General features: G+C 43.5%; 1 protein-coding gene across 1 annotated transcript in view; it reads right to left on the bottom strand.

Annotated features, from left to right (window-relative positions):
• Window positions 1-5,740: 5,740 nt before the first annotated feature.
• Window positions 5,741-27,165, bottom strand: part of CNST (consortin, connexin sorting protein) — a 116,328-nt gene continuing 94,903 nt past the window's right edge. The window contains exons 10-11 of the mRNA XM_055146746.1: window positions 15,859-15,994; window positions 5,741-13,053 (exon numbers count right to left, since the gene is read on the bottom strand). Of these exons, the coding sequence (XP_055002721.1) occupies window positions 12,848-13,053; window positions 15,859-15,994 (342 nt within the window). The 3' untranslated portion in view covers window positions 5,741-12,847. The remainder of the gene's footprint in view (window positions 13,054-15,858; window positions 15,995-27,165) is intronic.

Here is a 27,165-nt window from a genome sequence, read left to right as displayed (position 1 = left end):
TTTTTTTTTCACCTGCAATGTCAGGTGAAAATGTCCTGGATGACCTGAGATGTTCCTGTGATGTGCTATACTCCGACCTAGGCAGGGGTCAGCTATCTGGAGGACCTGCATCAATCAGCTTTATAAGAGCAAAGGGGACTGTGAAGGACAGTTCTTCCTGACTGAAATAGGATTTGAGCCAAACCAAACTCTTCCAAATGTTGCAGGTGACTTATGTGAAGTGGGGAGGAGACATGGAAGCCTTGAGGAGGGAGTAGCCGCCACTTCCCTTTCTAGCCACCTCAGTCATCTGCGAAGTGACTGGGGAAGTTTAAGATTGATAAAATCCTGTGACGAGCCCTGCATGGTGCAGACCTCATGTCTCACCAGCACCTGAAGCAGAGGTCAAGCTGCCCCTGAAATCCACTTGTCCTGCACGGCATGGGAGTTGATCCCTGCTACCCTGTTTCTTGGGGAGCCGAGCACTCAGGCTAGAGCGAGAAATTGCTCTTTGCAGGAAGGGAAAGTCAGTTCCAAATCTTACCCAGGCTCTTGGGGCCTGTTGCCATTCCTCACATAAAAGAATTTCAGGAGGATGAATAGTAAGTAAAACAGTTTTATTCAGAGAGAATAAAATTAGTAATGGTGGTTGGGGGGGGGACAGTGAGAAGAGAAGGAGAGTGAAGAAGAAGAAGAGGGAGGGAGGGAGAGAGAAAAACAGAAATGCATTTGAGAGAAGGAGAGGAGAGGAGAGAGAGAGAGAGAGAGAGAGAGAGAGAGAGAGAGAGAGAGAGAGAGAGAGAGAGAATCTGGGCTTCTCCAGAGGAAGAGAGAGCTAACAGTGCACGTCTCACGTGGAGATGCGAGCCACCCCGAGAATGGGAGGTACGTGGTTGCCTTTGCAGATCTGGTTTTATGGTTCTTTTGCAAACTCACCCCACATGGGACTTTCTACCTAGATAAGTTTATTGTTAAGGTGCTGTCAAGGAGATTGGGCTTGAACCTTTTGTGGTGCACCTTCTGTCCTTATTATGACCCTTTGTTTCTGCTGGAGCGGGTCCCACCTTCTTTGGGACCGTACTGGGGTCAGTTGTCTTTGGTGGAGTGGAAGCAGGCACACCCAGCGATGCTCAGAGCTGACTCCTGGCTCTGCACTCAGAAATCACTCCTGGCAGTGCTTGGGGACCACGTGGGATACTGGGGATTGAACCTGGGTCAACCCCGCATACAAGGTGAGCACCTTATTCTCTATACTACTGCTCCGGCTCCTGCCAGTTATGAGTCTTATCAACTGCAGTTCCTGAGTCCACAAAGTGGGCCTGGCAATAATGATTTTTGCTGCTTTAGGGTTAGTGATGGAGTAACTTCTTCAAATGCCATCTTGGTTTCATTATATACCAAGACTCATTGTCGTCACCCCTCACTCCCTTTAACCTACCTGCCTGCTTCAAAAACATCAAAGCAAAGGCCCTGAAGAAGGAAATGAAAGGGATTTGACATTCGGCATGTGACCCAAAGCACAGACCATCCTGGCAGGGGGAAGCTGGAGGCTTGGGAGATCTTCAAGTTTGAGATCATCTGCTGAGGGGGATCGTGGTTCCCACCTGTCTCTCTCTTCCATCTCCCACTCCAGGCGTGTCTTGCCTTCACCCCTCTTTGTTCTGTTTCTTCTCTCTCTTGGAAACTATAGCAACAAAAGCCCGAAGGCCCAACAGACACTCACCAAGTCAGCTAGAAATGTGGTTAATCCCTGGAGGCTTTTATGACACAGTTGCTCCTTGTCACCAGGATTGGTGGGCTGGAGTGGGAAGCTTGATTCTGATTGGTGTGTGAGCCTAAGAGGAAAGTCGGGGGGGTGGGGGGGGGCGGGTGTTGCAGTGTGCAAGTCCTGACTGGTGGAAGGAGAGGGATGTCTGGCTCTATTTGGCTACAAGTACTGCAGCCAGATTTACCTCTGTGCTGGCACCGGCTTTTAAGCTTATGACCACATGGTTCCTGAGGTGATTTAAGCCACTGATTCATGTTTTGGGAGCAGGGTGGGGAGGGGTCTATTTCACAGGGAAAGCCAGACAGTTGTCAGGATTGGCCTTATGGTTTGCTGCCTTGCCTTATGCTTGCTGGGCAGACACTTCAAGCTACCAGGACATCTTCCGGATTCTGAGTGAGAAGTGTTATTGTCTTGGTCTCCAACTCTCCATTCACCACCCCACTTCATCCCGACTTTGGGAAGCGGCCATGGTATCAACCTCCATAGTGTTGGTTAATACAAGGCAGGCCCATGAGCACCGGCCCCATTTTCAAAGATCAGTTGCCGCCACCCGAGGCTGCTCAGTGACTTCAGAATAGGCATTAAAATGGCTTGTCAGATACTACTGTTGGCAGTGGATAAGAAAACATGAAAAAGCTACGTGCGTCACTCCCTCATCACTATCTGGAGATTTCAGAAGTGTGATGCAGGAAGACAGAAGACTCATCATTTTCAGAAAATTCAACAAGAGTTGAGGGTGAGCTTCATGTCTGGAGCCACAGCCCCTTAGCTTGGCTTGGTGGGTTGGTGTGCTCCAACTGTTTTCCTTGTCATTTGTGTGAGGCAAGAGCTGGTCTCAGAAGACAGCTAAAAATTTAAAACTGAGGCTTCTCTCCCTCCCTCCCTTCCCCGCTTCCCTCTGGCTTTTGGGCCACTCCTGGTGGTACTTGGGGGATACTCCTGGTTCAGGGTTCAGGGGCTGCTTCTGCAGTGCTTGGGTAATCAGCATTGAGAAATGAACCTGAGCCTCATGTATGCAAAGTTTGCATTCCAGTCTGGTAAGCTGTCTGGCTCCAGAGATTCTCTTTTGTTGAGATCTGACATGTCCCAGTTCATGATTCTTCCTTTTCTTTTTCTTTTTTTTTGCTTTTTGGGTCATGCCCGGAGATGCACAGGGGTTACTCCTGCCTCTGTACTCAGCAATTACTCCTGGCGGTGCTCGAGGGACCATATGGGATGCTGGAAATCGAACTCGGGTCATCCGAGTGCAAGGCAAATGCCCTACTCGCTGTGCTTTCGCTCCAGCCCCTCTTCCTTTTCATTTTTACCTAACATCACACAGAAGTAACACATTCTATTAGAAAAACCGTAGGGGAGATAGGGGGCAGAGAGATCACACATGGGCTAAGACACTTTGATGTGGCTGACCCAGTTTGATCCCTGGCCCACATTTGTTTCCTGAGAACCATCAGGAATGATCCCTGAGCCGAGAGTCATGAGTAATCCTGAGCATCACTGGGAGTGTCCCTAAAATACATCCCCTTTCCCCCCAAAAGGGCAGATTTGTAGGGGAAAGTAATAGGTTAAATAGTCCTTAAGGCGGGGAGGACGATGCATTTCCAGGCCTCAGTGCATTTTGCCCACTTTAGCTATGTCAACCAGTAGGTGAGACCACATACAACTTGCAGAGGAGGGTTCCCCAGAGAGAACTAGCGGGGTGCCAGGAAGGGAAGAGAGGCAGATGCTGGGCAAATGTCTGTTGCTTTTGCAAGCGCTGCAGGGACTGTTGCCGGCAGATATGCCTCAGACCCCACACAACCTGCCCTGTCCCACGCTTGCTTTCAGCGAATTTTGTTCTTGGGCAGTTCTGATGTTTTCCATGACCATTTATTGTTACTTAAATGATCAATCCATAAATGATTTATGCCTTGCTAGTCTGAGTAATAACTAGCTAGATGGGAGAGAATGGACACACGCTCATCAGTATGTGAGCTTTCTAAACTTCTATTACCTTTCTTCGCTTTTCCTTCTGTCATTATTTGCTTTCTCTCTTGGACAAGCCCAGGCTGCTCTGGAGACGTGCGAGCAATCATGGCATTTCCCGAGGCCTGCAGTAGAGTTTGTGGTGGCCAAGGAGCTTCGGGGACCCAGACGCTCAGAGCAGCAGATGGAGCCTGCAGCCGGGCGCACAGCCTGCCGCTCTGCGGGCCCCCACCCGCTGCTCCTCACCCTTCTCTCCTGCCCTTTTGCTCATTTATCACTTGGCGCCGAAGGGAAGAGACCAGATGGATTTGTGCCACAGCTAATACTAATGCACTCCTTTATATGAGGAATCATTTGGAACAGAAAATGGGTCTTGCTGTCCTGAAGGAGGTCAGAGAAGACCAGTCAGTCATCGGAAGAACTAAGTTCCTGAATGAAAAGGAAAGACAGAAGAACTGATAATTGTTGATGAAAGCAATGACACACACACACAAAAAAAACCCCAAAAACCAACTTCGTCTAAAAAGCTAAATCTAAATTATTTTATTATTATTATTATTTTCATTTTTTCGGTCACACCCGGCGATGCACTGGGGTCATTCATGGCTCTGCACTCAGGAATTAACCTCTGGTGGTGTTCAGGGGACCATATGGGATGCTGGGAATCAAACTCGGGTTGACCGCGTGCAAGGCAAATGCCCTATGTGCTGTGCTTTCACTCCAGCCCCTAAAAAGCTAAACCTAGAGAGGAGGAAATAAGTATGTGAGTGTGTTAGTGTCAGTCAGGAAGAGCCAGGAAGCTAGTCCTGGAACAAGGCTTGAATTAGATAAGGAGACCAGAAAACTAAATCAAGAATAGTTCTGATGAGCCATCTCTCATACTGGGTTATTAGCTGGCATCCTCAGAAAACAAGGAGCAAAACTCAGTTCTGGAGTCTGAATCTGGTGATGGGTACCATAGAACAAAGGGCACCAGGACATACTCAGGGAAGTTTTCACTTTGGGTAAAGCAGCAGGTTTCTGCATTGTATGCTAGGATCTCATTAAATGCTTACAGTTGGGAAAACTGCAAACAGTTCAAGTCTACAGACTTTGAGTCGAAAACATTGATGTCAGTGAATTTTGAATTTTGATCATATTCTCCTCCATGGCAGATACAATGACTCTGCACTGCGGACGGCCTTATCGACAACTCCTTAGACACTGCAGATGCTTAGGAAATCCAGAAAGGGGAGTTGAAAGCTGCAGCCACCACTCGCACCTCCCGAGCTCCGTGCATTGAATCTCCTCTGCTCTCTCAAGGGTGAAGTTTAAAATGTTTTAGTATAAATATATTTCAGATAATGACAGCATCCTGTCCTTTATGTCGGGGTCCCTTGGTACTGCATGTGCATGTAGATGATGTCAGGGAAGTCCTTTGTTTTCCCACCAGTATTTCTCAGTGCCCCTAATACAAACAAGCCCAGGATCCAGGATGGTTACACACCCACGGGCACTTGCAGACAGAGATGCCTCTGCTGGCTTTCCCTTGAATAAGACTCAGAAACCATGGTGGGGAGCTCACAGCAGCTTAGTTAAGAAAACAGTGGTAGGGGCCAGAGAGATAGGACATTTGCCCTGCACATGGCTAACCTGGGTTTGATCCCGGCATCACATATGGTTCCCCAAGCCCCACCAGGAGTGATCCCTGAGCACCTCCCAGGGTGACCCAAAAAACAAAAAGAGAAAAGAGTTGTGGGAGGAAGCAGTAGTGGCAACCCCAGGGGAAAAGTGCTCTTGATGTCTCCGTTTCTCATTTAGAAGTGACATCTTTCATGAGCTCTATTCAGCTTGACCTTGAAATCCTTGAAACTTCTTGCACAGCTTTATTGCTGCTACTGTTAGGGTAGAAGTGGAAAGGTACTAGGTAATCAAGTTCAATACCATTGATCATTTTCAATCTCACCTGCATGAGTCAGTAGAGAATGGAGATAGCTTATGGGGCAGTGAGACACACACGTAAAAGGAGACACAGGTGAGGAGACCTCTTTACCCCTCTGGCCCCTCTCCTATGCCAGGCACACTGCAGGAAAAGCACGGGTTTTTCACACAGGGCTGAAAAAGTCAAAGGGACAAAGCATCCTGGGGCACTGGGCTTTGAGAGGCAGCCTCAGAATGCCTGTGACAGACCTCAGACCAGGGGAACAGCAGAGGACATAGGACATTGCAGTACATCAGGGGACAGACCATGAGGATAGTGGAGGACTTGGAAAGACAGAACCAGTCACCAGCTTGGTCCAAGGATGATGTACATGTGACCATCACAGGGCAAAACCAGTGAGAAAGCAGCCTGAGACCTGGATATAGAACCTTGGGGAACCCCAAACCACTTTCTTAAAAAAAAAGTAAATAAATTTAAAATTAGTAACAATGACTTCAGAAATAGCTGGACTTTTTTTTTCTTTTTGGGTCACACCCAGCGATGCACAGGGGTTACTCCTGGCTCTGCACTCAGGAATTACCCCTGGTGGCGCTCGGGGGACCATATGGGATGCTGGGAATTGAACCCAGGTTGGCCGCGTGCAAGGCAAACGCTCTACCCACTGTGCTATCACTCCAGCCCCCAGCTGAACTTTTGTAGACTAATTTTACTTATGGTCACTCAAGGACTCACTCTGAGTTGGGCTTTACATCACAAAATTTGACTCTTTTCATGCTGCCTAATGATTCTAAGATAACTTGATTTTATACAGCCAGGCAAGGTTTTCACCATATCCATTGTGAGCCCTTTACGGAATATCAAGGAATAGGACCTTTCCCATTCATCTTTTATGATTCTAATAAGAACTAAACTCCCAGCGCCAGGCTGTCTGGAACCTGATTGTGGTCAGGGTGATATGATGGTGATGATGCGTACAGGCTACTTTCCAACTCTCACCTCTGCTCCCTGTGGGCCATCTGCTGGGACTGTGTCCCGGACTCCGTAAGACTTCTGCTCCTGCTCCATGTAGGATGGGAAATCAAAATACGTCACGCTCGGGCTCCAACCCCCCAATTCAATCAACTGTGGTCAGCGTGGCAGGGAAGAAAACACACAGCACAAGTTTTTTTTTGAAGGAATCAGCAATTGTCTTTTTCTCAGAAGGGACTTTAGGCAATATGGGTGTTTCAAAGTTTATGGGTCCAAATTAGTAAATCCCACCTTTAACCTCCAGGCCATGTATAGTTTCAAAGTAACTCCATGAATCTAATTCAACTTCTTATTTTTGTTGTTACTAGTTAGTGATGGGGGTCACACCTGGTGGTGCTCAGGGATCACTCCTGAAGGGGATTGAGGGACCATATATGGTGCTGGGGATTGAATCCAGGTTGGCTGCATGCAAGACCCTGCTTCCTCTATGTCTCTGGCCCTTACCGAACTATTACATTCACTCAGCAAATACAGACTGCCAAGTGGTCTATCTTGTCTCAGTGATGAAATTTAGAATATTTTGGGGGTATTAAAGAGGCCAGAGGGATTTTTTTTTTCTGCTTTTTGGGTCACACCTGGCAATGCACAGGGGTTACTCCTGGCTTTGCACTCAGGAATTACTCCTGGCAGTGCTCAGGGAACCACATGGGATGCTGGGAATTAAACCCGGGTTGGATGCATGCAAGGCAAATGCCCTACCTGCTGTGCTATTGCTCCAGTCCCGAGGCCAGAGGGATTTTAAAGTCTGTTGCCACGTACATGAGGAAACCGAAGTCTAGAGAGGAGACTGAACAACAAGTTATTGTGACCTGATGCTTAACTGAGATTTCTCAGCTCAAGGACTGCCTCCCTCATTGTCTTTTACCTACCATCAACTCTCCTATATCCGTCCGAGTCTGTACTCCAGGATCGACTGAGATAATACTATTACTATCCCAGTAGTTTGCATTTTTCCAATAAAGATAAAAGGATATGAAGGTGGGGCTTCAGGGAAAAACAGATTGCTTATGTTCAGATTCTTTTAAGCCAAGTTCCTAACCAGACTAGAAGCTCTGGCAAGGATGTTTTCTTTTGTTTAGTTTGTGCGGTTCTTGCCAACCCTCAATCTTGTGCTTGAAAAATAAGAACCATTTATGGACTGTCGTCATTGTGATGGATAATGAGAGCCTTCTCTGCTTCCTAAGTGCCTACCTCCTTCCTGACCCTTGATCTAAGGCAATTAGGAAAAGCAATAAAATCACAAAACCTCACTTTTGATCAATGCATTCCGGCCAGAGGGAGATTGGGTTGTTCTTACAGAATATCTATAATTAGATTGAATTCAGAACTTGGATGACTTCATTGAATAGAAGAGAGCACAGTTTTAATAATTATCCCAGTCCTTTGGACGGAAGCAGAGAGATCCAAATAGAATTTGGAGTGGAATGAAGGCAATTTTGAATGATTGAACTTATCAGAAGGCTTGGTAAGTAGCCAGTTGAGTGGGTAAGTCTTGTACTGGGGAGTAACACTCGGAAATCAACAAACATTTACCTAAGCCAACTCCAGCAAAAGGAAACAGCATGCTTAGAAATAGCTGGGGTTCTCCTCCCCCTCACAATATCTGAATATGCCATGAAATTATAGACCAGATTTTAAAAATGACTTTGCTTGAGGAATAATTTTATAACTTCATCCATGTAAGTTGCATAACCCCACACTTTTGGGAAAATGTAATAATGACCATATTCAAGATATGAAGCATTTCATTAGTCCCCCAAATTGCCCTGTGATTTTTGGTCCATCACCCTGGTAACCATCAATCTGTTCCTATCATCATAAATGTGTCAGACATCCCAACATTCATAACAATGGAAGTGGACAGGTCAAAGAGCTGGAGCACAGCTTTTGGAAGGCCCTGGATGCAAGTCAATCCCCAGCACCCCATGACCCCTCCGCCCTGCCAGATGTAACCCTTACAGCCCCATGCATGGAGGCTGAGCAGCAGGGCTGGGCCCGGGCAGCACAACACAACACTGTTGGCGCCTATTGCTCCCCGGCTCCTGAGTGGAATGAGGGCAACACGCACTCCCTTTTGTTCTGGCTTCATTCCTTCAGAACTATTATTTTGAGATTCACCCATGTCACGCATGTTCGTATGTCATGCATGTTCCTTCTCATTCTGTGTAGTATTCTATACTGAAAGCGACAGGCACTAGAGTGTTCCGATGTTTTGTCTATGCTGGAAAAAGCAGCTATGAACACTTATGCCAACATTTTCTTGTGTTCAAGTTTGTATCTCTTATGTAAGAACCCGAGATAAGGTATGGGATGGTTGGGTGACACAGTTGATGTGTTATTTAACTTTATGATACTGTCATCGTCCACAGCCCCAGCAACAATTGGTGGTAATGCACTGTGTGGTAGAATGCGCAGAACATAAATGCTGCCATTTTAACCCCTTTTATAGGGCCCAGCTGTTTTGTTAAATACACTTACAGGATTACATGACTATGGCCACATTATCTATTTCCAAAGCTCTTCATGAGCCCAGGCAGAAACACTAACTCCTTAATTCTGCACCTTTTAGACTCTTGTGATATTAAGTATTTGATATTTGCTAATTTTTTTTAAAACCATGAATGGTATATTAATATAACTGTATTGGCGGTTTCTTTTTTAATAAAAATGGTGAATCATACTGAGTGATTTTTAAAACATTAAACTAACATTGTTTATTAGCCTTCATATAGTTTGGATCTAGGAATAGATCCAAAGGTAATGATAAGGGTATCTGTGTCTAAGTTCATAAGTGACAGTGGCCTTTAGTTATCTTACTGTCCTGAGGCATGGAATTGGAGGTGAAGACTGTGTTCACTGGTCTAAGCAAGCATCAAATGATTAAATATGAAATCCTATGTATATTACATAGTAAGGTATTTGTGGTGCGTTAATAGTGAGTCCATGGAAACAGATTTACACAGGTCATATCGGTGGGAAGACAAAAACTTAGTTTCTATTTGGGATTGGAGTAAAGACCGTATCCAATCACACAGGATCACAGTTGCCCCAACCTACACTTCTCTCCTTTTGTTTCACCAGTACTGGCCCTTTTCCTTTTCCATATCTCCGCAAGCTAGTCCCTGCCATTCAACTTAGTCCCAACTCAAACTTCACCTCTTTCCTTTCCAAGTATGGGCTCTCAGGGGGCTGGAGTGACAGCACATTGGGGAAGGCGTTTACCTTGCATGTAGCCAACCCAAGCTCAATCCCCAGCACCACATATCCCTGAGCTCACTCAGGAGCGACCCCTGAGCACAGCCGAGGGTGGGCCAAGCCCACCCCTCCCACACAAATATGGCCCAGCTTTAAACTCAGACCCTCCCAGCATAACACAAATTCACAGCTTACTAAAGCAAACCTCCCAGAGGAATTTTTTTGGTTTTTGTCTTCTGAGCCACATCCAGGGTGCTCAGGACTTACTCCTGGTAGGACTCGGGGAAACAGAGGTGCCAGGAATCAAACCCAGTTCAGCTGTGTGCAAGGCAAGTGCTGTATTTGCTATACTATTACTTTGGCCCCTCAGAGGATTTTGTTTATTAGAAAGAAAGAGTGACTTTTTGGAGCAAGTTTCAGTTACTGTGTTAGAAAGGAAGAGGTGCTTCAGAAGAGTTTTCTATGTAGGGACCTACGAGCCTTCTAAAAACAGTGGTGTACCACACCAACGTCCAAAGCTGCTCTGCCTTCTCTTTAAAGCAGCTTTTCTCAGTACCCAAAGGTTCAAAGAAACATTTCTAAGACATTTTGTTGGTGTAGATTTTAAATCACAAACTGATCTGTTACCCTCAAATACAGTTTTTAGGAGAGATTAGTTACAAATTGTTGTCAGTACTTTTCAAATGACCAGAAAAGTTACAGAATAGTAAAACTCAAGACATTTTTCATGAGTGTGAGAACAATTATTTCATTACCAGATGGGATTACTCCAATTCATGCAATAGGTGACTATTAAAAAAAATTAAAAAAAAATAGATTTCCTAGTTGAAATTACATGCCTATTTTAAGTCAAGACTTAAATCAGTATTTTTCAGAGTGCTCTTCGCCACCCCTGGGAAGTGGTGAGGACACAGAAGGTGTTTCTGAGACACACCAAGCCCCTGAGTATCAAAGTCTGATTTCAGTCCTTTCACCTAAGGGTGAAGGGTCCCAGGAAATCTCCACTGTCAGAGAGTTGTGCTCTGATGGGAGAGAGGAAAAATTTTTATTTAAGACTTTGATAGTTTCCCAAAGGAGGTGACTGTGAGGGAAATTTTAACTTATCTTGACATAAAACTTGCATTAAAGTCCTGCAACTAAAAATCATGAGGGTAAAACAGAAAACGTCGGTCTCTGATGGGGAGGCCTCTCAAAGGAGGCTTTGCGGATGTGTGTTTATAGTACCATCAACACTTTACATATTGTACATACAATCTGAATACAAATTCTTAAAATTTATAATAGAACATTAAAATAATCCTCTAATAAAGTCAGCCTCAGGTATAAGGAATCTAAATTTCAGCATCTTGTATACTTCTAAATAAATATCTTTGATCTATAATCCTTGAAAATATTACAGTTTATGGTGACAGATACAAGTCAAACAGTCTTATCAGTGAAGGTAAAGTATCAATTTAAAAATAAACAAGCCAAAAAAGACATTAAACTGAAATGATAGAAAATCAAAGCTCTACACAGTAATTAAATACCTAGCATTGGGGTAACTGAATGCATGCCTGACAACATGCTTTCAACTTAGGGAAAAAGCCCTTTTGTAGTCGCATCATCTAAATAAATAAGCAGAAACATAAAGGGAGGTACTGTACCAGCCAGTAACAACTAGGAAGTAATTTCTCCTCTTTTTGTTCAAATCATGGCAGAAAAACATGAAATAATAATCACTTGCTAAAAATCTATAATTGATGTGTTTTTTTTTTTAAAATGCTAATATAAAAAGCCAAAGAAAGCTTCTTAAATGTTAGACCACTCTCTTAGAAAAGGAAATGCCACCTGAAAGAAACAAAATGAAACAAATTTGCCTATTTATGATTGATTTTTCGCTTAATGACCTTTTATTAGGCCTAAAGTAAGTTCATGATTGGAATGATGTTCAAACATCTGAATGCATAATCTGTAAATATTGAATTACATGGGGAGATTTAATTTCATTGCCAAAAGTTTGAGTTTATTTCACATAAGCCCAAATTAAAACATCCACAGAGGGAACTAATATCTTATTATTTTTGTATTCTGGTTCTTAGATTCTCAGAACATGACAAGTGCTTAATATGTATTTGCTGAATTGAGTCCAGAATTTATACTATTTCTGATAACATTGAATCCATGATAAAACGGGCTGCCCGAGACTCAGAGGGAGTTTATTCACTTTACCTCTAATCCTGTAATTAATTTTTTGACAAATCAGATTAATTGCCATAGTTCCTCATTTCAGGGTTAGGATTCCTATGACTCATCTCATCCACAGTTAGGCCTTCTTCAAATATTTGTGCCTGCACTTCTACTTTAAGTTAAAAGAATAAAAATTATCTGTTATTTTATGTTGGGAATTTGCTTATGAGAACAATCTGAAATGCACACAACTGTATGTGCACGCACACATACACATCCAGACACAATCATTTCACAAACGGAGTAATTTGGAAATAATATACAAAGCCTGAATTACGTAGCTCCCATTATTAACTAAAAAAAAAAAAAGACATTGAAACCATAAGGAAATGTCTTTGCTTATACACAAACTTATTGCGTGACAACTGGAAGCAATGCCTTTGGACCAACAAGTGTAAACCACGTGTCCTTAACCATTAGTGTGACAAGGTGTAGGTGGAGGATGGCGTGGCCCCCACACTATTCTGTCTAATTCTGCTCAGTGCAGCTTGTTACACTAGGAAGCAGCGAGGAGCAGCGAGGAGGCTATGGACATACAAAGAGCACTCCTTCCACCCACAATGCTCAGATACATATATATCAGCCTCACACTGCAGGGTGCCAAGGGTTCCTTTGGATTTCCATTTAAATTTGCTATTTCTGACATCCAGGGCTCCTCAGTGCAGGGAAGGGACGCACATTACAGATCTCCTGAAAGAAAAAAGGTTTAGGAAGTTTCACTCTTTGATTCTCATTGCTAGCATGTCTGTCACTTTTGAATGCTGCTAGGAGAGGTAGATCCAGTGTTTGAGTTCTGCCATTCCCTGCAGTAATTTCTCGTAATAGAAGTCCATGTTGTCTGCAAAGTCCGTACATACAGGTGATTCCATGTCCCCGAAAGAGCAATACAATGCAGTTCCTCCAACACTCAGGAAAACCGTTGCTATGCACAGCAAGATTAGCAAAATACAGGAGCCACCTCCAACTTCATCTGCAAACATGAGAACAAGGTAAGGGTAAATGGACACAGAGCGGAAATTCAACATCTTCTGTCACTGCTCACGAGTGACAATAACTAAACATTTTAAGGACCAGTCTTTGAGGGAGAGTCAATAAAAGTCTGCTCCAGGGGCTCTATAAGGGTCTACCTCATAATTACCCCAAAGAGAAGTACTTGGGGGGGGGGGACTGTAATAAAACCTAGCTCACTTAGGGGCTGGGAAGATAGCTCAAGGGGTGGCAAAGGAGTTAGTTCCGTTCCTGGCACCATGCGCCCCTGCTTCCCAGAACACAGGGCCTGGCGACCCTGGGCCTCTGCATGGAAAGCATGTGCTGAGCCCACCGTGCCAGTCCTCAGGCTCAAGGCAGATTCGCTTTGAATAAAAATGCCAACATCAGTCTATGTTGAGGAAAATAATTTTTTTTTGGTTGAAAGTTTTTTTTTTTAAATATGTTTTTGGATTTTGGGGATACACACTCAGTAGTGCTCAGAGGCTGCTCCTGACTCAGTGGTTACGGGTCAATCCTGGCAGCGCTCTGGGGGTCATGCAGTGCCAGTGCCTAAAGCAGGACACCTGTGACCAAGGCATAGGCTCCACTGCCGTCTCTTTGTCCGTGGCTGAAATATTGTCATTCCTAATTAAGGGTAAATTTAAAAATATTTGGAGAAAATTAAAAAAATCTTATAATATACTGTGCAGCACCACATATTAAAAGTTAAGACTGGAGGCCACAGAGATGGTAAGCATAAAGGGTAAGGCACCTGACTGGCATTTGGTTGTGGCTACAACACTGGCTTGAATCCTGGCATCACCCTAGTGTGGAAAATATTTATGGATTGTAAATATATTCCCTTTAATGATTTCTTTTTGACTCTAGGAGGAAAATGGTGTCTTTTAAGAATAACAAATTTTTTTTGGAGGGGGATGCTTCCCAAGTGTACTCAGGGCCTCAGGGGCTTAACTGCTTGGGCCCTGCAGTGCTGGGAAATACCAGGCCACTTTAACAGTATAAAAGCAACAATTTAATGTTGCTGCTACTCCTACTCTTTCCTCCTGGGTTTATATTTAAGGGGCTCGCTAGGTTTCCCTAAAGCCTACTAAATAAGGATAAGGGTGATGGGAAGTATAGTCAAGATGCCAATTCATAAAAGATGCCGCTCATGTTTATAAAAGATGACACTGTTATTCTATAGTGTGCAACATGAAGATGAGCATTCTACACAGGACACGAAGTGATAGATTTCTTTTTTGTCTTGTGTTTTTTTTTTGTGCCATATCTGGTGATGCTCAGGAATGACTGTTGACAGTGCTCAGGGGACTGTATGGGCAGTTGGGGATCCAACTTGGGTCTGATGTGAGCCAGGCAAGCTCCCTTCCCACTGTACTATCTCTCTAGCCTTGAGAAGCAGAGACTGCTAAAGCTTTACGGTTATAAACTGGAGTGTTCTTGGAAATAATATTTCTCATTTTCCAAGTAAAGTGCTCAATTTGTTATTTGTGCAGTTCAGTTTGTGCTGTATTGTTGCTTTGGAGAATCTGTGTTGAAAGACTCTTACTAACCATCTCATCTTAGACAAGTCCCTTAATGTGTGCTTAGTAAGCAACCATGACTTGTGTCTTCCATGTTGTATGGGCCACTTTTTGATAGGATCAGTGAATGTTAGTAAAGCAAAATAGATGATTTTAATAAACTGTAAGACCAAGGATGTGGCTCAGAGGTAGAGCACTTGGGTTCAGCCCCTGGCACCAGGAAAACAAATATTTAAATAAATGGTCCATAAATATCTGATGAAACATATGGAAAGAGGACCAGAGAGAGATAGTTCAGAGGATAAAGTGCTTGCCTTACACACGTCTGATCCAGGTTCAATCCCTAGCATCCTTTATGGTCCCTTGAGCCTGCCAGGAGTGATCTGAGTACAGAGCCAAGAGTAACTTGAGCACCACCAGGTGTGGCCCCAAAACAAACAAACAAAAAACTGAATAAAAAAAGCTAAATAAACTATTATTAACGTAATAACAGAACATGGTGGAAGGGAATCATGCCAATTCTAAAAATGAAAGAAATATATAGAAGTACTGAACGGATCAAACTGAAAAATACATATACTAGAGCCAGGACTGTTGCTTAGTGGTAGAGCATATGCCATGCATACATAGACCCTGAGTTTGATCCCTGGCACAAGGAAGGAAGGAAGCAAATGGAGGGAGGGAGGGAGAGAGGGAGGCAGAGTGGCAGTACGGGCATTAAGGCACTTGTCTTACATGCACCAAGCAGCACCAGAATGGCCCAGGTCATCCCCTATACCACACTAAGGCCAGGGAGACCATTCAGAGGTTGGATGGCATTTTTTTCATGCAGAAGACTGGGATTGGTCCCCAGCAATGCACAGTCCCCTCAAGGATGGCCGGAATGATAGCCCAAGCACTGGCCTCAACCTCTGAGGTGGGTGTGCCCCTACCCTCCAAACAAAAAGAATAAATAGCCTATCCTAATAAAGGAAGAATAGTAACTGCTACTGAGTAAAAGACAAAAACAGCAGGCTTACTAAAAAAGGGAAGAACTAAACAAAGGAATTAAAATAAATTCTGCACCCTGAGGACTGTGGAATCAAGGTCATGAGTTGAATTTTATAATTGGTTCACTTAAGCAAACGAAAGTAAGAATTGAAGATAGTTTGATTCTCTGTAGAAATCCAGCTGTTCCTTAATAAATCCTAGTACCAGATATCAGACATGAGTCAACTGAGCAAACACAGAGTCAGCTCTGCACTAGATGGCACTGAACAGTTTACCTTGATCTAAGTTATCATCTATTTCCTGGAATCTCACTCTTCGCTTAGATGGTTTCTGTTGCATCTGGGCAGGATGATCACCTACAGTGTCATTCCTCTTCTTCAATATAGAGACCAGCCCTTCAGCAGGAACAACCTGTCAGAGATTGGGACACATCAAGGATATTTTACACTTAATAATTAAAAGGTAAATTTACATCATTTGGGGTGGGGGGTGTCTTCCTGAATTATCCAGGTTTTCTGAGTCATGATTGGGGACCTACAGGGCTGCATCTGTGATGCTTGGGTACCATATGGTGCCAGTGACCGAACAGGGGTTGGCTGCTTACAAGTAGACATGCTCCTTTACCCCCAATGATCTCTCTACCCCAAAAGATCAGTTCACTTTAATGGGTATTATCCAGTGCCTATAGATAAAACATCAGATGCATCAAAATATAATGCAATATAGCTCCATGCTACGCAGTTGACTGACAACCATCCAAGTTAGAAATCGGACCATAAGGCCAGGTAGAGAGCAGCACACTGGACCCCAGGCCTACTGCAGGTCCACTGGCCTCCAAGGTCACCCGCAAAACGACTGCTGATGGCCCCTCCTTACTTTGTCATTAGTGTTGGGTTTTGATTTATAACAGAGACTAATAAGATTTTTATCTGCAATATCTTTATGCTGAGTATATTCTGCCATTGATTTTGTTCCCAATAGAAAAACAACTGTAAATGCAGGAAATAGTTTTGCTATGGATGACTATAAAAATGTTAACATTCGGGCTTGAGCGATAGCACAGCAGGTAGGGCATTTGCCTTGCACGCGGCCGACCCGGGTTCGATTCCCAGCATCCCATATGGTCCCCTGAGCACCACCAGTGGAAATTCCTTAGTGCATGAGCCAGGAGTGACCCCTGTGCTTTGCCAGGTGTGACCCCAAAAGAAAAAAAAAAAGTTAACATCCTGCATCTTCCCACCCCACACTACAGGTCCGAATTCTCAGAGCACCAATCAGCTGCAATCCTTAAAAAAATGAACATGTGAGACAAACTTATTTGGTGCCAATTTTTTTTTTTAACAAATATTGAAAGTTAGAGTCATCTCTTCTAAGAAACGATACATTTGCAAAATAGTGCCATACTGCTCACAATGTGTTAAGAACTTCTCTTCCCCACTTCAGAGTCAGCCTTCTGGTGAGACACTACTGTGTAGCATAGGTCAAAGACCTGCCTTTGTGAAAAATCCTACCTGGAACATAGTGAAGTCCACTCATATACCTGTCATGTAGCTACTTTGGAGTTACTATGGCAAAATTGAATACATACAAGATACCACCAAGTTTATAATCCTTAGAATTGAGTCTCACAGAAAGAAGTGTGCTATCTACATCTCTTTAGTCCCACCACTACTACCCCTTTCCCACCCAAGACCTAACCCTGAGACAGGAGGGAAGACAAAAACGAAGACTCTTGCCATTTTGGATTTAAAGACTCTGAAGTGGAGACAGCGGAGGATCAGTTGCTACAGCCAGGCTGGGGAGCAGGAGGCCTTACCAAAGGCCCCCTACACAGGGGGCTGATTCGCAGAAACTAAGCTGTGTGTCCTGCTTGCTCCAAGCTGTAGGTGATGACATAGGTGGGCATTATGGGCCGAACACTGTGGATGTCAGTGGCTTTGCTGGTTAGCTGATCACTGCATGGTGAGCACTGCAATGTCATTTATCTGGTCCATGCTACAAACACTTAATAGGATTTCTAGGACCAGTTAATGTGCTATGCATAAATATTACAAATCTATTAGTTCTTTTTATAACTCAGGGCTTTTAGGGCCAAATAATTCAATATAGTCTTCTACTGGACTTCTCTGACATGGATCTATGGAAACCATTATCTCAAGAAGAAAATCAATAAGTTGGCTATTTATTCTTTTTATAGGAAATATATATTTTAGATAATGTCCTCCTGAGAAAACTACTTTCATGACATTAAAATGGAAAGTACAAAAATGCAAAGGAGTAGTCTTTCAAATGTTTCCTGAGAAAGCAACAACATTAAAGAGCCCTTGCAGACAATAAAGAAAAACAGCCTGGTGGTTACAGAGGGCTGGGGATGGTGAGTGAAAAGGATAAAGGGGGTCAATTGTACTGTGATGGATTGAAGCTAGATTTTTGGCCGGGAGATCATGATAATACAAACTTCAAATTATACTGCAGTATACATGGAACATGCATGTAACCCTAATAAAAATAATTTTTATTATTAATAAAATAAAAAAGAATTTAATTATAAAACTAGAATTTACCAATAACATTAATTTACTAATATTATAGTTTTAGCATTAAGTATAAAATTAATTTACTATTTTTTATTAATAAGATTAATATACTAATAAGTATTTAGTAATAATAACCAAAATAGTTCTGACAATGAGCCCCAGGGTGGCATTTCTAGTAACATGCACCTGTGACATTAAATGTGAATCTGTAAATGCAAGACGCAATAACATCAAACATCAAAAGAATATATAAATACAAATCAATGGATTTTGGAAGACTAAGGAATTCTGAAAACCATCTGGAAAGAATCTGCTTCCAAAACTCAGCAGCTAGTGACGGGGCAGCCGTGGGCAGATCTTGGCCTTGGCTCCTGCTTTGGCTTCCTCTGCGGAGTCTGACTCTGGAAGCCACGTGGTTAAGCGAGATGAGCTTTTACAAGTGGCCCACACTGTTGACTAAGAGTGGCAATGAACTTTGGCCACGTTTTGAAAGGTGGAAGGAGTATGAGAAATTGCATCAACATTTTGTTTTGACATTGACCTTCACCTAATCTAGTCACCTACCATATTCTTCCCTTTTCTCTTTCACCAACAATCCTTTGTTTCAGCCTGCCCCAGAGTTTGAAAGTGAGAGTGTCCTCTTTTCCACGGCTCAGTTCTCAGAGATATTCTTCAGGTTTCAGTCCCCCTTTTCTGGGGGGGTGGGATGAGAGATTGGAGGGGGGGGAAACTGGGTCACACTCAGTGGTGCTCAGGGGCTATTCCTGGTTCTGTACTCAAAGAATCTAAGTGGTTGGGGGCTGGAGCGATAGCACAGCGGGTAGGGCATTTGCCTTACACGTGGCCGACCCAGGTTCGATTCCCAGCATCCCATATAGTCCTCTGAGCACCGCCAAGGGTAATTCCTGAGTGCAGAGCCAGGAGGAACCCCTGTGCATTGCCAGGTGTGACTGAAAAAGCAAAAAAAAAAAAAAAAAAAAAAGTGGTGCCGGAGATTGAACTGAGTGAACTGAGAAAGGCATAGGCAAGGCAAGTGCTTGACTCTTGTACTATTTGCTCCTTTTTCATTTCCCTCTGGCCCTATCTACAGTCTATAAATGGAGAACAAGGGATGTGGGATCAGGCATATGGAATGGAAGCTCGAGGACATTTTTTGTTTGTTCATTTTTGGGGCTATAACCAGCAGTGCTAAGGGCTTACATATGCTCGTGAGACCATACGTGTTGCTGGGGATGGAATCTGGGTCGGCCCTGTGTGAGGCAAGGACCCTACCCACTGTACTATCACTTGGGCGAAATTTTTAGACAAGAGAAACTGTTCATTTCTGTTTTTGTTTTGTCCCCCACAATTTTTACAGAGGCACCGTGATCTGCAATATTGTTAACAATAGTTTCATGCATACAGTGTACTAAACCCACTCCCACCACCAGAGTGTCAGTTTCTCTACATCAATGTCCCAAGGTCCCCTCCCATCCTTGGCAAGCTCAGTCCAACGGGCCATCTCTCAGGTTCTGCCATCGCTGGCTATTTGTTATTCTTTATATCTCTCAGATGAAAAACAAAATTGCTCTGGCTGCCTTCACTCAGTTTGATGCCCTATAGTTCCATCTATATAGCAGCAAACTGCATGATTTCATCTTTTCTTTTTTTTTTTTCTTTTTGGGTCACAGCCAGCGATGCACAGGGGTTACTCCTGGCTCTGCACTCAGGAATTACTCCTGGCGGTACTCAGGGGACCATATGGGATGCTGGGGATCGAACCCGGGTCGGCCGCGTGCAAGGCAAACGCCCTACCCGCTGTGCTATCGCTCCAGCCCCAATTTCATCTTTTCTTATAGCTGAGTAGTATTCTATTGTGTATATATGTTCCTTTTTGTTTTAACAAGACTTCTGGGCACAGGTATGTGATCATACCTAGAGCATCCAAGTGCCTGCTCATCATATTAAGGCACCCAAAAATAAAGTGTTTAATAACTGACTCTGGGAGAACTCACCTTAATTTTTTAGTAGAAGGTTCTTTTTTTTTTTTTTTTTGGCTTTTTGGGTCACACCCGGCGATGCACAGGGGTTACTCCTGGCTCATGCACTCAGTTATTACTCCTGGTGGTGTTCAGGGATTCATATGAGATGCTGGGAATTGAACCCGGGTCAGTCGTGTGCAAGGCCCTCCCCGCTGTGCTACTGCTCCAGCCCCCTATCAATGTTTCTAATTAAATTGGAAGCTGATTATGGGTATGCAGAAATGTGTCTTCTCTAAAGTACTCTAAGAATTTTAGCATTTTTTAAAAAATAACTTCATCGTTCTTAAATCTTGGGCTGGAGAAATAGTTTGAAGGACTTTGTGTCAAGGAGGCCTGGATTTGATCCATAGCATCACATAGTTCCCCTTTATATCTAGCACAGGGGTGACCCCTGAACACAGAGACCAGAGCAGCTCTGAGCACCATGGCTGAGACCCCACCCCACGCCAAAATAAATATTAAGAATGATTACATTAAAAAAATTCAAGCTTTAATAGAAACTAAATTGATTACTATTTTAATTAAATTCCTTCCCTATACAGTCAAATATACTAAATTCTTCCCCTTGGAGCAAAACAAATATCTAGCTGTAACTAAAGTTATTGTTATTGGGACTGGAGGGATAGTACAGCAGGCAGCATATTTGCTTTACATGCAGCTGACCCAAGATCAATCCTTGGCATCCCATAACTATTCCTAAGCACTGCCAGGTCTAATTCCTGAGCACAGAGCGAGGAGTAACCCCTGAGTTCCCCCAAGAAAAGGTAAAAAGAAGTTACTGGTGGTAATTTAATCTATAAACAAGTGCAAAATTAAGACAACAACTAAATATTTATCTGGCCTAATCTTTTATACTTCCAAATAAGCAATTGTATACTCCCCTAGAAATATTAACAACCATTTAAAACAGCATTTTAAGGATGAGCATGTAAACAAAAAATATCACTGAACTGTTGCAAAGCCAAAGTTACTCCACCAGCTCTTTGGTCTTGCATTCCTACTGTTCTCCCCACAGAGCAGGAAGCAGCAGTCACCAGGCCCACTAGCCCTGCCACTATACTGCTCACAGCCACGGCTCTGCATCACCATTTGCTTCTCATTCCATTTCATGACCCTTGTCTACACCTCCGGAAACCAGCTCCAGCTCCCTCTTCCACCTGAACCTCCTATACTTACCCCGTCTTCACTGAGTTCCATTCTGCTGGTCTTCCATTGCCAGGTAAAAAGAATCAACCCCTCCACCTGCTGTCACTCAGTCCCTGCTTCCGCTCTCCCTGGGAGGTTTCTATACACAACATCTGACACTATACTGGTCATTCCTTTTTAACATTTCTTTATTTTGAGGCCACGTCTGGCAGTATTTAGGGCTCAATCCTAGCTCTGTTTAGGGACCAGTCCTGGCGGTGCTTGGGGCACCAATCCACAATCGGCTGTGTGCAGGGCAAGCACCTTAAATCCTGCACTCTCTTTCTAGCCCCTATACTGTTTATTTATTTATATAATTTTTGGGCCACTCCTCGAAGTGCTCAGGGTTTACTCCTGGCTCTGCACTCAGGGATCACTCCTGGCGGGTGCCAGGGATCAAACTCTGGTCAGTTAAGTTCAAGATCAGCTATATTACTGCTCTGGTCCCTATACTGTTTAGTTTTATGTTATTTTTGGTTTTATTTTTTAGAAGAGCAAGCTTTGCAAGAGTAGAGAGCTTGAATCTGTATTTACAGACAGCTCCCTGCTTCTAGAGTAGATAATACACCAAAGAATAAATGAGGACACAGAAGAGGTCCACGTGGATATAGCCTCTGGTCTGTGATTATCTGAACAACATAATTTCTCTCTTAAAACTAAACCAGGCTGGGGGAAAAAAGCTTTCCTGTATAGGTAGCTGTGATTTACACCAGACTGCAGGGAATATAGAGATATTCCAGAGGGTTCCTATCCTTAAGGAGTTTATAATTAAATGCAGAAGAAGAGACCGTGTACCCTGTACAGGATTTTAGCAAAATAGGAGAAATAATGGCAACTTCCCTGCCTTATTTGAAGTTTAAAGGAATACTTTGGAGAGAAAAAATGCAACAGGCTTTAGCGACCAAGGTATACTAGTAGCATTTAAGACTGAGGACCAAAGTAGTCTCAGACTACATGATAAAACCGCAGGACCTAGATGAGTGCTAGGAAGAAATAAATAGGGTAAAAGGAGCAGACTAACACAGAGATAAAGATCAGAGTGGCCAGCCCGGGGTGGCAAGTAGCAAAACTGCCTGACTTGCAAGCATAAGGCTGAGTTTAATCCCCGTTGCTGCCCACACACACCAAGTACAGTATCAGCAGCTCTTCCCATTGGGATCGCTGGAACAACAGAGTGTGCGCTCCCTCGCACACCGAGCTCAGGTGAGCACCACAACTAAAGAGTTCAACCCCCAGGAAGCCCCTAAGGATGTCTGAGCACCATGACCTAGTGTGTGACCCCCTACTCCCCCCCACCACCACCATGTGCACAACTACTAAAGTATGTGGCCTTTTGGTAAGCAAAGAGTTGTTGTGGCCCCCAGTCACTGCCCCCAGTCACTGAAGTAACAAGAACATGAAGGAAAGGGGAAAGGAAATAAAAACGGAGCGTAACTATAAAAACCTAAAGAAAACGACAAAGATCAGAGGGGACAAGGTGGATCTAGGAGTAGAGCTATTGCACTGACTGAGAACAAAGAGACAGTAGGAGAAGATGCGGGAAAAGCCAGCAGAATGAACCAGGCCACCACGAACACCAAGCCTGAGGGCACAGTTAGTCTAGCCTGGAGCCCTAGGGAGGTAAGGGGAAGACTGACAGGCAAAATATTTTTACAGGCAAATAAAATTAATAGTTTAATAGTCATTATATTAGAGCCAGACCCTGACAGTGTTTGCTTTTGGTTTTGTCTGGCTGTTTCAAAAAGCTGAATATTTCTGTAATAGAGCAGGAGAACTCCTTATCACTCTATAACTAAGTCCTTTCATTTTTATGAGGAAGGGGCAAAAATTTACATATCAAGCTTTAACATTAATATTAAGCATTCATTTAGAAGTTTTCTTTGTTAGAGTTCAAGCATGGAAGTAATCATTAACAAAATATCTAAACAACAAATTCATGTTTTAACACTTTAAAACAGAATCCAAACAAACCATTGAAAGTATTTCTCTGACTTTCTGTTTTGTTTTTTGGGCCACATCCAGCTGTGCTCAGCGGGCTTGCTACTGGCTCTTTGCTCAGAGATCACCCCTGATATGGCTCAGGGACCATATGAGATGCTGGGAGTCAAACCCAGGTTGGTTTTGTGCAAAGGCCAAATGCCCTATCTGCTATACTAACACTCTGTCCTCTTTTCTCTGATTTTTAAGTAATAGCATATTTTCATGTTTTATTTGAGATTCCTGCATTATTATTTTTATTGGGGCGGGGCACATCTGTTAGTGCTCTAGGGCTACCCCTGGCTCTGTGCTTCTGGCATCTTTTGGGGAACAATATGCTACACTAGGACTCAAACTAGGGTCTTCTACGAGCAAGGCAAATGGCTTAACTCCTGTTATCTCTCTGCCCTCCTCCCACTTTAAAAGCAAACTGACCCTGTGTTTTAATGGCCAGCAGAACTACTGCCTTTATTTTTTTTGTTTTTTGTTTTTTTGTTTTTGCTTTTTGGGTCACACCCGGCAATGCACAGGGGTTACTCCTGGCTCTTCACTCAGGAATCACCCCTGGCGGTGCTCAGGGACCATATGGGATGCTGGGAATTGAACCCGGGTTGGCCACGTGCAAGGCAAACGCCCTACCCACTGTGCTATCGCTCCAGCCCCAGAACTACTGCCTTTAAATGTTTGGCTTTAAGTAACAGAGGTGTAATTTGAATTCCCATCAGAGCTTCCCAAAGTGGCAACAGTAGAAGCACATGACTTCCTCCAGTACCCAAAACCTGCTCAGGCTCCCACTGGGGTAAAGGATGGACAATCAGCCTTCTAAGCTGCCACGATTGCTAAAGATGCTGTGATGAAACTTAGCATAGTTTATTTCTTGTTCTGACCTTAATAAGTTGATCTGCCCCTTTGGGAATTAGTTTGCACTCTAAGTTTATACAGAGCTAATTGTAAGGTCACTTGAAGGGAGAAAAGATGATATGAGAGATTGGGAACCATTTTAAGTAGCTACTGCACAAGTCCAGGAAGAGGCAATGAAGATGTAGATCAAAAGCGATTAAAATGGGGGCTGAGGAGAGAACTCAAGGGATTACTGCATATGCTTTGCAAGTGAGAACCCTGGATTCCAGCCTTGGCACCGTAGAGCCCCAAGGCACAACCAGCCATAATCCCTGGGCATCAAGCTCATGAACAGTGCCTGAGTATCACTGAGTGGGACCCGAAACCCCCCAATAAAAGTAAAAGTGATAATATAGAAAAGAAAAGCAGGCAGGTATAGGATGAGAAGGGAAGAATGAATTAGAAAACTTGAAAAAGTTCCCTAATCTTGGAAGTTTGGTGCTCATATATCTCTATAGTAATGAATTACAATCAATAGCATAGATATTATGGTATCTCAATGAGATTTTGTGAATATTATGTGTTGAGTCTTTTGGTCTAAAAATTAAAAAATACCAACACAATAAAAAAGTGCCCACACAAAGAGGAGGGGAAAAAACGCTTCCACTAACTAGGCTGACCAGGCTAGCAAAGTCACATTACACTGGCACCAATGCTGAGCATCTGCACAAGTGGGGGGGGAAAGCAGAGAAGAGAAAATGAGGGGGAAAAACCCGAGACTCTGCCATGAAAGAACATACCGTTCATTACATTGCATCATAAACACCACAGCAGAAAGAGTGAGAAGCTGCAAAGAAACGGGTGGGAAGCTGTCACGGGTGGGAGAAATGACTGACTTGGGAAGAAAAACAGAGAAGACTCGGGAGAAGGAATAGCAGGCTCACCTCCTCAGGGTTTCCGAGGGCACGAAAACACTTCTTAGAGCATTATTTAATAATTAAGAAATCATGCTCTGTTCTCTTTTCACAAAAGAGAAGTCTAAAAAGTACTTCAAAAACAATTCCAGGAAAACCAGCCACGTGTGGCAGCAGGGAGCATCCCAAAGGCAGAAGAGCCTCAGGATTCCTTGCTGCATTCAAGCCTGACATACAGAAGATCCTCACGATGGTGTTACAGAAAGCACAGGACTGTTCTAATTCTTAAAAGTTTGCCCTTAAGAGGACCAGAGAGATAGCACAGCAGGTAGGGAGTTTGCCTTACACGCAGCTGACCCAGGTTTAATCCTGGCATCTCATGTGGTCCTCAAGTCTCACCAGAAGTCATCCCTGAGCTGAATCAGGAGTAAGCTCTGAGTACCTGGTCCAGGTGTGGCCCCAATTCCACCGACCCCCGCCAAAATGTTTTCATTTAAAAGCAAATCTATTAAGACCTAAACATTTTACTTAGTCTAAAAACCTCATTTTAAGGTGTTAAGGAAATAGTAAGCATTAGCAAAGTCTAGTTTTAAAGGTATATATTTATTAATTCATTTTTGGTTTGGGGACTATACTTGATAATGCTAAGGGACTATATGATCCTACGGATTAAATCTATGGCTCCTGAATATCAAGTATGTATTGCAGTCTTTTGAATTATCTCCCTAACCTTGAAATTTTGTTGTTTTAGGGGCTGTGCGTGTGTTGGGGTGGGGGGAGGGGAGTCTAACCAAGGCTTCATAGATATACGAAACATGTGCTTGACCTCTGAGCTTTAAAATTCTAAACACTCTTCCTGATAAAAGTTGTGTAGACTGGGGCTGGAGGAATAGCACAGCGGGTAGGGCATTTGCCTTGCACGCGGCCGACCCAGGTTCGAATCCCAACATCCCATATGGTCCCCTGAGCACCGCCAGGGGTGATTCCTGAGTACAGAACCAGGAGTAACCCCTGTGCATTGCCGGGTGTGACCCAAAAAGAAAAAAAAAAAGAAATTGTGTAGATTATATTAAAGCATATTTTTCTAAAAGAGAAGGCGGTACTCAGAAACAGTATGTTTAGCATTGTTATAGCACTGCAAATTAGTTTTTACAAAACAATGTCAAGATTTTTAATTGGTGCGATGGCACAGAAAACTCTTAAGTAAATAAGTTTCATTTAACTTTTGTTGTCATTGGGCCATACTCGGCAGTGTTCAGAGCTTACTTCTGTTCTCAGGGATCACTCTGGTGGGGCACAGGGAAATGTATGTGGTACCAGGGAACAAATCTGGGTAAGTGCAAGGCAAGCATTCTTGAAACTTTAGTCCCCTTGAAACTTAAGGACAACTGAAGGGGGAGAAATAGTGCGGAGGTTGAAGTGCATAGACTGATCCAACTTTGATCCCAGACATTCCATGGTCCCCTGAGCATCACTGGGTGCAGCCCTAGAGATCCCCAAACACTGCCCAATGTACCTGTGGAGGCCTTCCAAGTGGGCCTGCTGACCCATGACACTGCAGGGCCCACACAGCATTGCATCCTTGTGCCCTTGAACTGAACTACTGGTCTCTCAGTGGAGAATGTCCAGAGGGTCCCTGTGACTGTTCCTCATAGCCCCCCAAACAAACAAGAAACAACGCAACTTAATTGACTAACAGAATTTTAGGAAAGGGGATCATTTAAAAAATAACTTCACAGGATCAGGAACGTGCTCTATAGAACACTTCCCTTAGAAGTGAGGGAGGTTCTGAGATCCTGAGTTTGAACCCCAATACTGCAAAATCAAATTATAACAACAAAATAAACATCAGAGAAAAGACGACTTTAAAGGTAAGTACATATGGTTTCTCCTGCTCATGGTATCCCACTGGAAAATAGATGCTACCTTCATTTGAGAAAGGATTACTCCATTAGACTGTAGTATAACATAAACTCAAAGTAATTCCCCCATCATATAATTCTTTAAGGCAGACTATGAGAGAGACTCTGATCCTTCTTGACATCTTACATCCATAAAGGAAAAACTAGTCCTTAACTTTTTCTCATGAGGACATATTGATTATTGGC

Source organism: Sorex araneus, chromosome 9, assembly GCF_027595985.1.
Source record: "Sorex araneus isolate mSorAra2 chromosome 9, mSorAra2.pri, whole genome shotgun sequence".
Classification (NCBI taxonomy): domain Eukaryota; kingdom Metazoa; phylum Chordata; class Mammalia; order Eulipotyphla; family Soricidae; genus Sorex; species Sorex araneus.
The sequence above is the reverse complement of the archived record's forward strand: the minus strand, read 5'-3'. Positions and strand labels throughout refer to the sequence as shown.